The 14,702-nt window shown below is 43.4% G+C and overlaps 5 protein-coding genes across 5 annotated transcripts; 2 read left to right on the top strand and 3 right to left on the bottom strand.

Annotated features, from left to right (window-relative positions):
• Positions 1-375: 375 nt before the first annotated feature.
• Positions 376-1,003, bottom strand: LOC306980177 (transcription factor HES-5-like). The gene is made up of 2 exons (XM_079579440.1): positions 910-1,003; positions 376-804 (listed from the first exon to the last, which is right to left on the bottom strand). Exons 1-2 carry the CDS (start codon positions 970-972, stop codon positions 508-510), a joined length of 360 nt encoding a protein of 119 aa, XP_079435566.1. The 5' UTR covers positions 973-1,003; the 3' UTR covers positions 376-507.
• Positions 1,004-3,225: 2,222 nt separating this feature from the next.
• Positions 3,226-3,765, top strand: LOC306979989 (enhancer of split mbeta protein-like). Its single transcript, XM_079579178.1, has 2 exons — positions 3,226-3,310; positions 3,416-3,765. The coding sequence occupies exons 1-2, from the start codon at positions 3,248-3,250 to the stop codon at positions 3,710-3,712; spliced, it is 360 nt and encodes a 119-aa protein (XP_079435304.1). The 5' UTR covers positions 3,226-3,247; the 3' UTR covers positions 3,713-3,765.
• Positions 3,766-6,638: 2,873 nt separating this feature from the next.
• LOC306979868 (transcription factor HES-5-like) lies at positions 6,639-7,944 on the bottom strand. Its single transcript, XM_079579009.1, has 3 exons — positions 7,858-7,944; positions 7,612-7,752; positions 6,639-7,512 (listed from the first exon to the last, which is right to left on the bottom strand). The coding sequence occupies exons 1-3, from the start codon at positions 7,918-7,920 to the stop codon at positions 7,456-7,458; spliced, it is 261 nt and encodes an 86-aa protein (XP_079435135.1). The 5' UTR covers positions 7,921-7,944; the 3' UTR covers positions 6,639-7,455.
• Positions 7,945-10,413: 2,469 nt separating this feature from the next.
• LOC306979845 (transcription factor HES-5-like) lies at positions 10,414-10,911 on the top strand. Its single transcript, XM_079578982.1, has 2 exons — positions 10,414-10,498; positions 10,604-10,911. Exons 1-2 carry the CDS (start codon positions 10,436-10,438, stop codon positions 10,895-10,897), a joined length of 357 nt encoding a protein of 118 aa, XP_079435108.1. The 5' UTR covers positions 10,414-10,435; the 3' UTR covers positions 10,898-10,911.
• Positions 10,912-14,080: 3,169 nt separating this feature from the next.
• Positions 14,081-14,564, bottom strand: LOC306979530 (enhancer of split m7 protein-like; the record flags this gene model as incomplete). Its single annotated transcript, XM_079578488.1, has 2 exons — positions 14,480-14,564; positions 14,081-14,374 (listed from the first exon to the last, which is right to left on the bottom strand). The coding sequence occupies exons 1-2, from the start codon at positions 14,540-14,542 to the stop codon at positions 14,081-14,083; spliced, it is 357 nt and encodes a 118-aa protein (XP_079434614.1). The 5' UTR covers positions 14,543-14,564.
• Positions 14,565-14,702: the final 138 nt, after the last annotated feature.

Raw genomic sequence — 14,702 nt, 5'->3', positions numbered from 1 at the left:
CACTTGACAACATTCATACAACATGTATGACATAGAGGACATAGTTTGGTATTTTTGCTCTGCATGTAAACATAATGACTGTCACAAAAAAGTGACTTTGTTACAGCAGAAACTCTCCAAAATAAAGGAGCAATATGCACATTATAAAACAAATGTGCAAAATAACATTTCTTTCATTGTGAACAAAACAAACTGGATTCATGCAACATGCATGACAAAGTGTCTTTCAAATGAAAGTTCAAATATGTGAGATCATTTCCATAGGAAATATATCATAGAAAACATGTGACTTCTTCTAACACAGAAGAACAAGTCTTAAATCAGAAAACACTTCATAGTTGAAGTTCAAATAATTCAGTCCAGTTTTGACCAACATTTCCACAGGAAATGCTACATTTTCTATTTAAAAAGCATCAGTCCCAGAGGAGTTTCAAATGCAGAAGAACACTCCAGATTCAGACCAGTGTGGTCTCGAGTAACTGTGACAGTCTGAGCGGTGTGCAGGCTCTACCACGGCCTCCAGGGGGCCCCGTTGCTCTCGCAGGAGCTGCTGTGTCTTGGGTTGTGCAGCTCAGAGCAGTGACTTTGCTGAGGGCTCTTCATGTGGCTCTGGGACGTGAAGTGTCTCTTCTTCTGCTGCTGCAGACTTGTGATGAAACCAACAGTCATCTCCAGGATGTCTGCTTTCTCCAGTTTGGAGTCGGGCTGCTGATGGAGGAACTCTGCACACAGGAGAGACTTGAGCTGCTCAATGCAGCTGTTGATCCTCTCTCTGCGTAGTTTCTCCACCACAGGCTTTCTCAGCTGCAACAACAACAAGAGAGTCCATGAGTTACATTGTTCTACACAAATAACTGATACAGCAGAGGAAGGATAAAAGCGTGAGTCGAAGCATGAGACTGGGTTTACCTTGTGAGAGAGGCTGAGGTGCTCCAGAGAGGGGCCCATTGCTTCAGTGATGGTTGGAGCCATGTGTGGATGTGAGCTGTAGAGGTCTCTGTGGAGAGTCTGCTGTGTGCTCCTTCAGCCTCATATTTATAGAGCCACATCTCCATATGAATGTGTGGGTCTAGGCCTGGGACGAGTTTCTCACACTCTGGACCAATCAGAGCGCAGAGAAGGACAATGCTGTTATGGCCTAGGGTCAGGTCTCTGAGGAGCAGGTGTACACTGAGCACACGCCTCTTTCATCTCTCACTGAAGCATCAGTGAACTGTCACATGTACATTTACTACACAAACTGTTACAGTTTCTTTACAAACAACAACTGTAGAACTTGGTGTAGTTAGTTGGTGGTGAGTCAGAGTGGAGCCAGGTGAATGTCCCATGTGTCCTGTGTGTTCAGGTCAGAGGTCTTCATCTATTGTCCCTCTGCGGCTGTGAGTGTGTCTCCTCTGGTTTCCCACACTCTGCCTTTCACTGCAACAACAAAAGAAGTGTGCTCCATCCGTCACATCATTAGAAGTGACCATTTAGATAAGACTTCAGTAACACTGGCCCGAATGGATTCCTCTCTTTTCTATTTTACAGCAAAGAACGGCAAACTCAATGTAGTTTAGATAATTGATGAACCAAAGTGTTCCTACACGTATAAACATATGACACAGTTTTTTAATCATTGTATTATAACTGTTTCATTGGGCTGACAGAGGCATCACGTCCAGACCAAACCTGAAGAAGTTCAGTTGATCTGTGCCTGTCTAGATCGAACGGATGACCTCGGCTGAACGGAGGAACCCTGCAAACTGGAATTTGAGGACTGGACGGTCTGCAATCTTGGCCTGTCTTCTGAGGGACCCTTCGGACCTGGGTCCCTATAGCCTGTCTGTCCATGGGAGTGGATCTTTCCTTCTGTGGTTCTCCCCAAGGTCTCTCTTTTCTCCCTTTTGAGTTTTTCCTTGTCGTGCTGAAGAGTCTACGGACAGAAGACACCCGCGCCCACTTGTCGCCACCTGCTGCCGACGTTTATTATTATTATGTTTGCCTGGATACTTCATTCACCTGAACTTTACATTGTCATATTTATTGCTCTGTTTTATTGCCTTAATGTTTGGTGCCGCTTGATTGATTGATTGATTGATTGATTGATTGATTGATTGATTGATTGATTGATTGATTGATTGATTGATTGATTGATTGATTGATTGATTGATTGATTGATTGATTGATTGATTGATTGATTGATCTGGTGCCAGATGTTTGGCATGTGACCTGTGTCTTTAGCGCTGAGTAAAAAGCCTCTCTCAGTTTCCCACAAACTCTTTGTGTTGTGTGTTCATTGAACCATGAGGAGCCTGAGGAACAGATGCTCCCAATGTCGTCATGGAGACACACCATGACATCACCAGGGACTTGGAGGGAAAGGAGCCCATTGGTCGAACTTGACCAAAATGTAACTTTTAAGATTATTGCGAAGAAGAAGAAAAAAATGTAACATGTGTAAACGGCTGTGTTTAGGCTCCTCTTCACCATCAGGAGGTGGAGCCTGTCTGAACCAATCAGGACAGTTACAGTGTAGCCTCATCACCTAAAATTAGCAGACGACAGCACTTCTCAAAACAGTAGTGTCACATATGACCATGGACACCATAAACATGCCCAAATAACTAGTGTTAAATTACAGCATTAACACCATTAAGGAGAAATGCAGTGATGGACAAAACAATGTCTGAAATCACACACTCTGGGAGTGTAAGTTTAACCACAGTTATGAGAATGAGCCAAAGAAGTCACTGAAGTTATTTCGGTGGTCACTTCTAATGATGTGACGGATGGAGCACACTTCTTTTGTTGTTGCAGTGAAAGGCAGAGTGTGGGAAACCAGAGGAGACACACTCACAGCCGCAGAGGGACAATAGATGAAGACCTCTGACCTGAACACACAGGACACATGGGACATTCACCTGGCTCCACTCTGACTCACCACCAACTAACTACACCAAGTTTTACAGTTGTTAGTAAAGAAACTGTATCAAACAGTCTGTGTAGTAAATGTACATGTGATAGTTCACTGATGCTTCAGTGAGAGATGAAGGTGGCGTGTGCTCAGCATCAATCTGCTCCTCAGAGACCTGACCCCAGGCCATAACAGCATTGTCCTTGTCTGCGCTCTGATTGGTCCAGAGTGTGAGAAACTAGTCCCAGGCCTAGACCCACACATTCATATGGAGATGTGGTTCTATAAATATGAGGCTGAAGGAGCACACAGCAGACTCTCCACAGAGACCTCTACAGCTCACATCCACACATGGCTCCAACCATCACTGAAGCAATGGACCCCTCTCTGGAGCACCTCAGCCTCTCTCACAAGGTAAACCCAGTCTCATGCTTCGACTCACGCTTTTATCCTTCCTCTGCTGCATCAGTTATATGTGTAGAACAATGTAACTCATGGACTCTCTTGTTGTTGTTGCAGCTGAGAAAGCCTGTGGTGGAGAAACTACGCAGAGAGAGGATCAACAGCTGCATTGAGCAGCTCAAGTCTCTCCTGTGTCCAGAGTTCCTCCATCAGCAGCCCGACTCCAAACTGGAGAAAGCAGACATCCTGGAGATGACTGTTGGTTTCCTCACAAGTCTGCAGCAGCAGAAGAAGACACACTTCACGTCCCAGAGCCACATGAAGAGCCCTCAGCAAAGTCACTGCTCTGAGCTGCACAACCCAAGACACAGCAGCTTCTGCCAGAGCAACGGTGCCCCCTGGAGGCCGTGGTAGAGCCTGCACACCGCTCAGACTGCCACAGTTACTCGAGACCACACTGGTCTGAATCTGGAGTGTTCTCCTGCAGTTGAAACGGCACGGTAGCGCAGCGGTTAGCGCCTCCACTTCACAGCTAGAAGGTCCCGGGTTTGAATCCCACCAAGACGGAGCCTTTCTGTGTGGTGTTTGCATGTTCTCCACGTGTCTGCGTAGGTTTCCTCCGGGTACTCCGGTTTCCCCTACCACTAAAAACATGTGCAATAGGTGAATCCTCCAGCCAGGTGATTCTGACCATCAGCCTGGCTCCACATCATGGAGATGGGTCCCCGGGCGCGTCGACCACTGCTCCTTACGGGTTGCCCCAGCGGCATCGAAGGATGGGTTAAATTCAGAGGACAAATTTCCGTACGGGGACAATAAAGTATACAAACAAACATACAAACAAACAAACAAACAAACAAACTCCTCTGGGACTGATGCTTTTTCAATAGAAAATGTAGCATTTCCTGTGGAAATGTTGGTGAAGACTGGACTGAATTATTTTAACTTCAACTATGAAGTGTTTTCTGATTCAAGACTTGTTCTTCTGTGTTAGAAGAAGTCACATGTTTTCTATGATATATTTCCTATGGAAATGATCTCATATGTTTGAACTTTCATTTGAAAGACACTTTGTCATGCATGTTGCATGAATCCAGTTTGTTTTGTTCCAATGAAAGAAATGTTATTTTGCACATTTGTTTTATAATGTGCACATTTCTCCTTTATTTTGGAGAGTTTCTGCTGTAACAAAGTCACTTTTTTGTGACAGTCATGTTAACATGCAGAGCAAAAATACCAAACTATGTCCTCTATGTCATACATGTTGTATGAATGTTGTCAGGTGCTTCATTGTTTTTAATGAAAGCTAAATGTAAATTTCTTTACACATTGTTTGAATATTTCATTTGCTCCTTTGAGGGGAGTGTTTCTGCTGTAACAGAGTCACGTTTTGGTGACAGTGTGTGTCAGTGAGGCCTGTTGTAAGGTCTCTTCTGTTGAACTTGTTGATGATGTTCACCTGAGTGTGGACCAGGATTCACTGTGTTCTGTGTCTTTTATAAAGACTTCTGTCCTCCGCTCTTTGGGAGCGCCCTGTGCCTTGTACAAACAAGTTGTTGTTGTGATGCATCATCACTTTTTGCCTTTAATAAATAATGAAAGTTATTTTATTGTATCATCTTTTTCTTAGTATTGAAACATAATTTACTGGTCATTGAATTAATGATAAAGCTAAAGAATGTATATGAGAGGCGTAAGGTGATTCAGAAGCAACAGGACAGTGATTGACGTCTGTAAAAAAAATAAAAATAAAAGATGCAACCAAAAAGAGGCATTTGTATATGGCTTTGTTGACAAAGAGTCAAATATATTAAAGGAGACAGATGATTTATCAGAAAGTGAACGTTGACCAGTTCAGCCCATTTATCTGTCAGGTTTCACATTCTTGATCTACATGTAGAGTTTATCAATGAGCAGCTGTTGTAAATGTTATCATTTATAAAAAACATTTTACCCGGACCAGCGTGGAGTCACCACTGGCCACCACAGGGTGGTGCTACAGCAATGTCAGGTCCCCGCCATGAGGACCATAGAGGAGCGCGTTCAAATAGGTTTAATGTAACCTTGCAAAACTGACAGAGACACGTCCGGACCAAACCTGAAGAAGTTCAGTTGATCTCCGGCATGGATCTCCTAGTTATTCCTAAAATCAACAAAAGACTCACGCCGAGGTGTCTTTCAAATATTACGGTCCTCGCCTCTGGAACGACCTCAGGAGTTCAGGGTTGCAGAGAACGTTCATGTTTTTAAGAGCAGGCTCAAGACCCACCTTTTTAGCTTAGCTTTTAGCTGATATTTATTTATTAATTTTAGTCTCATTGATTTATTTATCTATTTATTAATTTTGATAACTTGATATTTACTGATATTTATTGATATTTTGATGTCTATTTCTAGTTACTTCCTGGTTTTCACTTCACTGTTTTTAAACCTTTTATCAATGTTTTATGCTGCTTTTTATATTTTTAGAATCTCCAGTGTGTCCTCTGAAGGAGCCCTCTGCCTCGGGAGCGGTGACTGGCTGTGGCTGTACGGGTGCTGTCCAGTGGGTGCCCAGGTGGAGGTGTGGTGTCTCTGCCGTGCCTCCTATGTGGACCCTTGTGTCGGCGCCCGGGTGGCCGCTGCTGGTCTGCTGCTCCCGGGGGGCGGCTCCTCTGATGGTGTTTCCACACCTTGGTCATCTGTACCCAGCCTTATGTACTTTATTTGATTCTGTGTGTGAGTGTAGAGTAAAGGGTAGGGGTTTAGGTGTGTATTGTGATAACTGTACACTGACGGTTTAATAATAATAATGTATTTTATTTCTTTTTAAATGTCAAGCACATTGCTATGCACCTGTGTATGAAAAGCGCTCTATAAATAAAGATTGATTGATTGATTGATCTGGTGCCAGATGTTTGGCATGTGACCAGTGTCTTTAGCCCTGAGTAAAACGCCTCTCTCAGTTTCCCACAAACTCTTTGTGTTGTGTTCATTGAACCATGAGGAGCCTGAGGAACAGATGCTCCCTATGTCGTCATGGAGACACACCATGACATCATCAGGGACTTGGAGGGAGAGGAGCCCATTGGTCGGTTTTTCAAACTTCAAAATGGGTATAAAAGTTAAAGTGAGTTTATTTGGACCAAAAGAACAAATGTTTCCCACCAGTAAATAAGAAGGTTGCACTGATGGCGCATCACTTTGGAGCTCATGACAAGGACGGAGTTTGTTTGGTTAATTCGACCACGATACCACAGCAAAGTGATAGAGGGAACGTTAAGTCGTTTAGTCGGGTGGAGCATTTCGAAATTTATAATAGTAAATCTACTCACATCACAAGTTCATAGTATTTTGCTTTATTTAAAGGTAACCAGGTGATGATGCATCACAAACACAACTTGTAGTTTGTACAAGGCACAGGGCGCTCCCAAAGAGCGGAGGACAGAAGTCTTTATAAAAGACACAGAACACAGTGAATCCTGGTCCACACTCAGGTGAACATCATCAACAAGTTCAACAGAAGAGACCTTACAACAGGCCTCACTGACACACACTGTCACCAAAACGTGACTCTGTTACAGCAGAAACTCTCCCCTCAAAGGAGCAAATGAAATATTCAAACAATGTGTAAAGAAATTTACATTTAGCTTTCATTAAAAACAATGAAGCACCTGACAACATTCATACAACATGTATGACATAGAGGACATAGTTTGGTATTTTTGCTCTGCATGTAAACATAACGACTGTCACAAAAAAGTGACTTTGTTACAGCAGAAACTCTCCAAAATAAAGGAGCAATGTGCACATTATAAAACAAATGTGCAAAATAACATTTCTTTCATTGTGAACAAAACAAACTGGATTCATGCAACATGCATGACAAAGTGTCTTTCAAATGAAAGTTCAAATATGTGAGATCATTTCCATAGGAAATATATCATAGAAAACATGTGACTTCTTCTAACACAGAAGAACAAGTCTTGAATCAGAAAACACTTCATAGTTGAAGTTTAAATAATTCAGTCCAGTTTTGACCAACATTTCCACAGGAAATGCTACATTTTCTATTTAAAAAGCATCAGTCCCAGAGGAGTTTCAAATGCAGGAGAACACTCCAGATTCAGACCAGTGTGGTCTCGAGTAACTGTGACATTCTGAGCGGTGTGCAGGCTCTACCACGGCCTCCAGGGGGCACCGTTGCTCTCGCAGGAGCTGCTGTGTCTTGGGTTCTGCAGCTCAGAGCAGTGACTTAGCTGAGGGCTCTTCATGTGGCTCTGGGACGTGAAGTGTGTCTTCTTCTGCTGCTGCAGACTTGTGAGGAGACTAACAGTCATCTCCAGGATGTCTGCTTTCTCCAGTTTGGAGTCGGGCTGCTGATGGAGGAACTCTGCACACAGGAGAGACTTGAGCTGCTCAATGCAGCTGTTGATCCTCTCTCTGCGTAGTTTCTCCACCACAGGCTTTCTCAGCTGCAACAACAACAAGAGAGTCCATGAGTTACATTGTTCTACACATATAACTGATACAGCAGAGGAAGGATAAAAGCGTGAGTCGAAGCATGAGACTGGGTTTACCTTGTGAGAGAGGCTGAGGTGCTCCAGAGAGGGGCCCATTGCTTCAGTGATGGTTGGAGCCATGTGTGGATGTGAGCTGTAGAGGTCTCTGTGGAGAGTCTGCTGTGTGCTCCTTCAGCCTCATATTTATAGAGCCACATCTCCATATGAATGTGTGGGTCTAGGCCTGGGACGAGTTTCTCACACTCTGGACCAATCAGAGCGCAGAGAAGGACAATGGATGGCACATGCTGTTATGGCCTGGGGTCAGGTCTCTGAGGAGCAGATTGATGCTGAGCACACTCCTCCTTCATCTCTCACTGAAGCATCAGTGAACTATCACAAGTACATTTACTACACAAACTGTTTGATACAGTTTCTTTACAAACAACAACTATAAAACTTGGTGTAGTTAGTTGGTGGTGAGTCAGAGTGGAGCCAGGTGAATGTCCCATGTGTCCTGTGTGTTCAGGTCAGAGGTCTTCATCTATTGTCCCTCTGCGGCTGTGAGTGTGTCTCCTCTGGTTTCCCACACTCTGCCTTTCACTGCAACAACAAAAGAAGTGTGCTCCATCCGTCACATCATTAGAAGTGACCACCGAAATAACTTCAGTGACTTCTTTGGCTCATTCTCAAAATGAACCTGAGTGACATAACTGTGGTTACACTTACACTCCCAGAATGTGTGATTTCAGACATTGGTTTGTCCATCACTGCATTTCTCCTTAATGGTGTTGGGCTGTAATTTAACTTTCGTTATTTGAGCATGTTTATGGTGTCCACGGTCATATGTGCCAGGGTTAACTACTGTTATGAGAAGTGCTGTCGTCTGCTAATTGTACCAGACCATCATCATAATCCAACCATTTCAGCTGTATTCTGCAGACAATATTTGGTGTAAATGAAACGGGCTATAGTCCTATAGTTTCGGGACATTGACATTTAAACAGTGGCAAATCATTTAGAGTTTGTAACAATTCCTGAGTAAGTCAGGTGATAAGCCTACACTGTATCTGTGTTACAGTAACAGGCTCCACCTCCTGATGGTGAAGAGGAGGTGGAGCCTAAATTTGTTTTTTTTTCTTCAACACAATAATCTTAAAATTTATATTTTGGTTAAGTCCGACCAATAGGCTCCTCTCCCTCCAAGTCCCTGGTGATGTCATGGTGTGTCTCCATGACGACATTGGGAGCATCTGTTCCTCAGGCTCCTCATGGTTCAATGAACACACAACACAAAGAGTTTGTGGGAAACGGAGAGAGGCTTTTTACTCAGCGCTAAAGACACAGGTCACATGCCAAACATCTGGCACCAGATCAACTGAACTTCTTCAGGTATGGTCCGGACATGTCCCTCTGTCAGCCCAGTGAAACAGTTATATACAATGATTAAAAAACTGTTTCACATGTTTATACATGTAGGAACGCTACGTGAACCGTGATTTTCTTTTCTAACGTGGAGCTTATGGACGCAATAAACAAGAAAAAGAAGTATCTTTTCCTCCTTTCTTTGTTGTACATGTGGATCAATTTTCACACCTAAATCTGCTGCCACGTTCGGACACTTTGGTGCAATCAATTATCTAATCCAGTGTGAAACACCATTAAGGTGTTTTACACTACAGGTAAGCTTCAATAACAAAGTCAGACAGTCAGTGTGGGTCCGAGAGCCCTAAGTTTATTTACACTAAAAACAAACATACTAAAAGTAGTTGTTGAATTTGAACTGTGGTGGTGTGGCCTCGAGTTGGGGTGAGAGAGGTATACTATTAGTGAAAAAAAAACACAAGGTTCAACACAAGTACATTTTTTCCATAACAGAAATCACCCATTTATACACGTGCCACCACCACCACCAAAACTACAAATAAAATCACCACCTAAAGTGAACCCCTGTCACCCCCAGCTGTCAATAGATTGGGCCAACACCAACTAGAGGGATATTGTTTAAAATTAACAAAATAACAACTAACTCAAAAATAAACGGCAACCAGCACTGAGCCTATAAAAGCACAGTGTGATTAGTAAACAATAATAGCAAACATAACAATATTGGCAAGATAAAAGCATACCTTTAAACTGGACTGTTAGGACCCTTAATGAATACAAAATGATGTACAACATCAGTGTTTTGTTTACAATAATGATCATATTGAAAAGTCTTAAAACCTAAACATTTCTTCAGCTCACCGGAAAGCAACATCATGCGGAAGTAGACATGTGTAGCTCCTTCCTTTATAGACTGTCATGTGATGTGATCACATGACCAGACCTGTTCCTGCCACAAGTAGTTCCCAACCTTTTTTCCTTGAAGCCCCCCCTGCGCATGCTGTAATGCATGTGGTAGTTCACTGATGCTTCAGTGAGAGGTGAAGGAGGCGTGTGCTCAGTGTACACCTGCTCCTCAGAGACCTGACCCCAGGCCATAACAGCATGTGCCATCCATTGTCCTTGTCTGCGCTCTGATTGGTCCAGAGTGTGAGAAACTAGTCTCAGGCCTAGACCCACACATTCATATGGAGATGTGGCTCTATAAATATGAGGCTGAAGGAGCACACAGCAGACTCTCCACAGAGACCTCTACAGCTCACATCCACACATGGCTCCAACCATCACTGAAGCAATGGGCCCCTCTCTGGAGCACCTCAGCCTCTCTCACAAGGTAAACCCAGTCTCATGCTTCTACTCAAGCTTTTATCCTTCCTCTGCTGTATCAGTTATATGTGTAGAACAATGTAACTCATGGACTCTCTTGTTGTTGTTGCAGCTGAGAAAGCCTGTGGTGGAGAAACTACGCAGAGAGAGGATCAACAGCTGCATTGAGCAGCTCAAGTCTCTCCTGTGTGCAGAGTTCCTCCATCAGCAGCCCGACTCCAAACTGGAGAAAGCAGACATCCTGGAGATGACTGTTGGTTTCCTCACATGTCTGCAGCAGAAGAAGAGACACTTCACGTCCCAGAGCCACATGAAGAGCCCTCAGCAAAGTCACTGCTCTGAGCTGCACAACCCAAGACACAGCAGCTCCTGCGAGAGCAACGGTGCCCCCTGGAGGCCGTGGTAGAGCCTGCACACCGCTCAGACTGTCACAGTTACTCGAGACCATCCTGGTCTGAATCTGGAGTGTTTTCCTGCATTTGAAACTCCTCTGGGACTGATGCTTTTTAAATAGAAAATGTAGCATTTCCTGTGGAAATGTTGGTCAAAACTGGACTGAATTATTTAAACTTCAACTATGAAGTGTTTTCTGATTCAAGACTTGTTCTTCTGTGTTAGAAAAAGTCACATATTTTCTATGATATATTTCCTATGGAAATGATCTCACATATTTGAACTTTCATTTGAAAGACACTTTGTCATGCATGTTGCATGAATCCAGTTTGTTTTGTTCACAATGAAAGAAATGTTATTTTGCACATTTGTTTTATAATGTGCACATTGCTCCTTTATTTTGGAGAGTTTCTGCTGTAACAAAGTCACTTTTTTGTGACAGTCATGTTAACATGCAGAGCAAAAATACCAAACTATGTCCTCTATGTCATACATGTTGTATGAATGTTGTCAAGTGCTTCATTGTTTTTAATGAAAGCTAAATGTAAAATTCTTTACACATTGTTTGAATATTTCATTTGCTCCTTTGAGGGGAGTGTTTCTGCTGTAACAGAGTCACGTTTTGGTGACAGTGTGTGTCAGTGAGGCCTGTTGTAAGGTCTCTTCTGTTGAACTTGTTGATGATGTTCACCTGAGTGTGGACCAGGATTCACTGTGTTCTGTGTCTTTTATAAAGACTTCTGTCCTCCGCTCTTTGGGAGCGCCCTGTGCCTTGTACAAACTACAAGTTGTGTTTGTGATGCATCATCACCTGGTTACCTTTAAATAAAGCAAAATACTATGAACTTGTGATGTGAGTAGATTTACTATTATAAATTTCTAAATGCTCCACCAGACTAAACGACTAAACGTTCCCTCTATCACTTTGCTGTGGTATCGTGGTCGAATTTACCAAACAAACTCCGTCCTTGTCATTAGCTCCAAAGTGATGCGCCATCAGTGCAACCTTCTTATTTACTGGTGGGAAACATTTGTTCTTTTGGCCCAAATAAATGTCACGGGGTGACTGGGGACTGTGTGTGAGAGCTGGGTGTGACCAGAGCGAGTGGGAGTGTGTGCGCGACAGTGACCCGGCCCATGACATCGGGGGCACAGGTGTGCGTGACTGGGACGGGTGGCAGCTTTTCAGACGGTGCTGTGTTTTTAGTGTGTGTGTGCGTGCCTTGCTGTGCCGTGCGTAGCAGATAACCCTTGTGTGACCAGCTTACCAGAGAGCGTTAACCTGTCACTGGCCTGTAGTAGTGACGGCCTGTCCTCTCCGAGGCTTCCCTTCCGGAGCGGCGCCATCGGAGCTAAAAGGAGCTGTGGAGAGCGGAGTGGACGCACCGTTGGAGCAGTGGAGGAGGAGAGTTCGCTATCCCCCTCCTCTCAGCTAAGTGTCCTTCCTACGTATTTCTGGGCGTCAAGTGGCAGAAACACTGTTTTGGCACCTCTTAAAAAATTGAACAACTGTCCTGACTGCCTGTGTCCGACTTCCAGCCCCCCGGACGGCGCGCTCCACGTCAGCAGAGGCTTCCCCTTGGATAGACCGGCGCACCTACCAACCAACAAATCCCCCCTTTTAGACACTTCTCAAACTATTTTCGCCCAGGCCTGGGACTATATTTTTAATCCTTTTATTTCTGTAGCAAATAAACTGTATACACTTTCTCGGTGTTGTGTATTGTTGTTTTATTAAAGACAGGCCTACTCCTCTTGGGACCAATTTTTTAAAGGTTTGGGGCACTAAGCCCTGTGACATAAACTCACTTTAACTGTGAAAAACCGACCAATGGGCTCCTCTCCCTCCAAGTCCCTGATGATGTCATGGTGTGTCTCCATGACGACATTGGGAGCATCTGTTCCTCAGGCTCCTCATGGTTCAATGAACACAACACATTGAGTTTGTGGGAAACTGCGAGAGGCTTTTTACTCAGGGCTAAAGACACTGGTCACATGCCAAACATCTGGCACCAGATCAACTGAACTTCTTTAGATTTGGTCCAGACATGTCCCTTAGTCAGTTCTGCAAGGCTACATAATAAAATATAAATGACAACATTTACAATTAAAAGCTGCTTATTGATAAACTCTTCATAAATGTAAATGTTTCTTTCTGATAAACCAACTCTAATATATTTAACTTTTTGTCAACAAAGCCAAATACAAATGCATCTTTTTTTTTTTTTAACAGACGTCAATCATTGTCCTGTTGCTTCTGAATCACCTTTCGCCTCTTCTCTGTGATCATATATATTCTTTAGCTTTATCCTTAATTCAATGACCAGTAAATCATGTTTCAATGCTAAGAAAAAGATGGCAAATTATAAAATAACTTTCATTATTTATTAAAGGAAATATGTGATGATGCATCACAACAACAACTTGTAGTTTGTACAAGGCACAGGGTGCTCCCAAAGAGCGGAGGACAGAAGTCTTTATAAAAGACACAGAACACAGTGAATCCTGGTCCACACTCAGGTGAACATCATCAACAAGTTCAACAGAAGAGACCTTACAACAGGCCTCACTGACACACACTGTCACCAAAACGTGACTCTGTTACAGCAGAAACACTCCCCTCAAAGGAGCAAATGAAATATTCAAACAATGTGTAAAGAAATGTACATTTAGCTTTCATTAAAAACAATGAAGCACTTGACAACATTCATACAACATGTATGACATAGAGGACATAGTTTGGTATTTTTGCTCTGCATGTTAACATGACTGTCACAAAAAAGTGACTTTGTTACAGCAGAAACTCTCCAAAATAAAGGAGCAATGTGCACATTATAAAACAAATGTGCAAAATAACATTTCTTTCATTGTGAACAAAACAAACTGGATTCATGCAACATGCATGACAAAGTGTCTTTCAAATGAAAGTTCAAATATGTGAAATCATTTCCATAGGAAATATATCATAGAAAACATGTGACTTCTTCTAACACAGAAGAACAAGTCTTGAATCAGAAAACACTTCATAGTTGAAGTTTAAATAATTCAGTCCAGTTTTGACCAACATTTCTACAGGAAATGCTACATTTTCTATTTAAAAAGCATCAGTCCCAGAGGAGTTTGATGCAGGAGAACACTCCAGATTCAGACCAGGATGGTCTCGAGTAACTGTGACAGTCTGAGCGGTGTGCAGGCTCTACCACGGCCTCCAGGGGGCACCGTTGTTCTCGCAGAAGCTGCTGTGTCTTTGGTTGTGCAGCTCAGAGCAGTGACTTTGCTGAGGGCTCTTCATGTGGCTCTGGGACGTGAAGTGTGTCTTCTGCTGCTGCAGACTTGTGAGGAAACCAACAGTCATCTCCAGGATGTCTGCTTTCTCCAGTTTGGAGTCGGGCTGCTGATGGAGGAACTCTGCACACAGGAGAGACTTGAGCTGCTCAATGCAGCTGTTGATCCTCTCTCTGCGTAGTTTCTCCACCACAGGCTTTCTCAGCTGCAACAACAACAAGAGAGTCCATGAGTTACATTGTTCTACACATATAACTGATACAGCAGAGGAAGGATGAAAGCGTGAGTCGAAGCATGAGACTAGGTTTACCTTGTGAGAGAGGCTGAGGTGCTCCAGAGAGGGGTCCATTGCTTCAGTGATGGTTGGAGCCATGTGTGGATGTGAGCTGTAGAGGTCTCTGTGGAGAGTCTGCTGTGTGCTCCTTCAGCCTCATATTTATAGAACCACATCTCCATATGAATGTGTGGGTCTAGGCCTGGGACGAGTTTCTCACACTCTGGACCAATCAGAGCGCAGAGAAGGACAATGGATG

The sequence above is a fragment of the Gobius niger genome, assembly GCF_951799975.1.
Source record: "Gobius niger genome assembly, chromosome: 20".
NCBI classification, from domain to species: Eukaryota; Metazoa; Chordata; class Actinopteri; order Gobiiformes; family Gobiidae; genus Gobius; species Gobius niger.
This window is presented reverse-complemented; position numbering and strand designations above follow the sequence as displayed.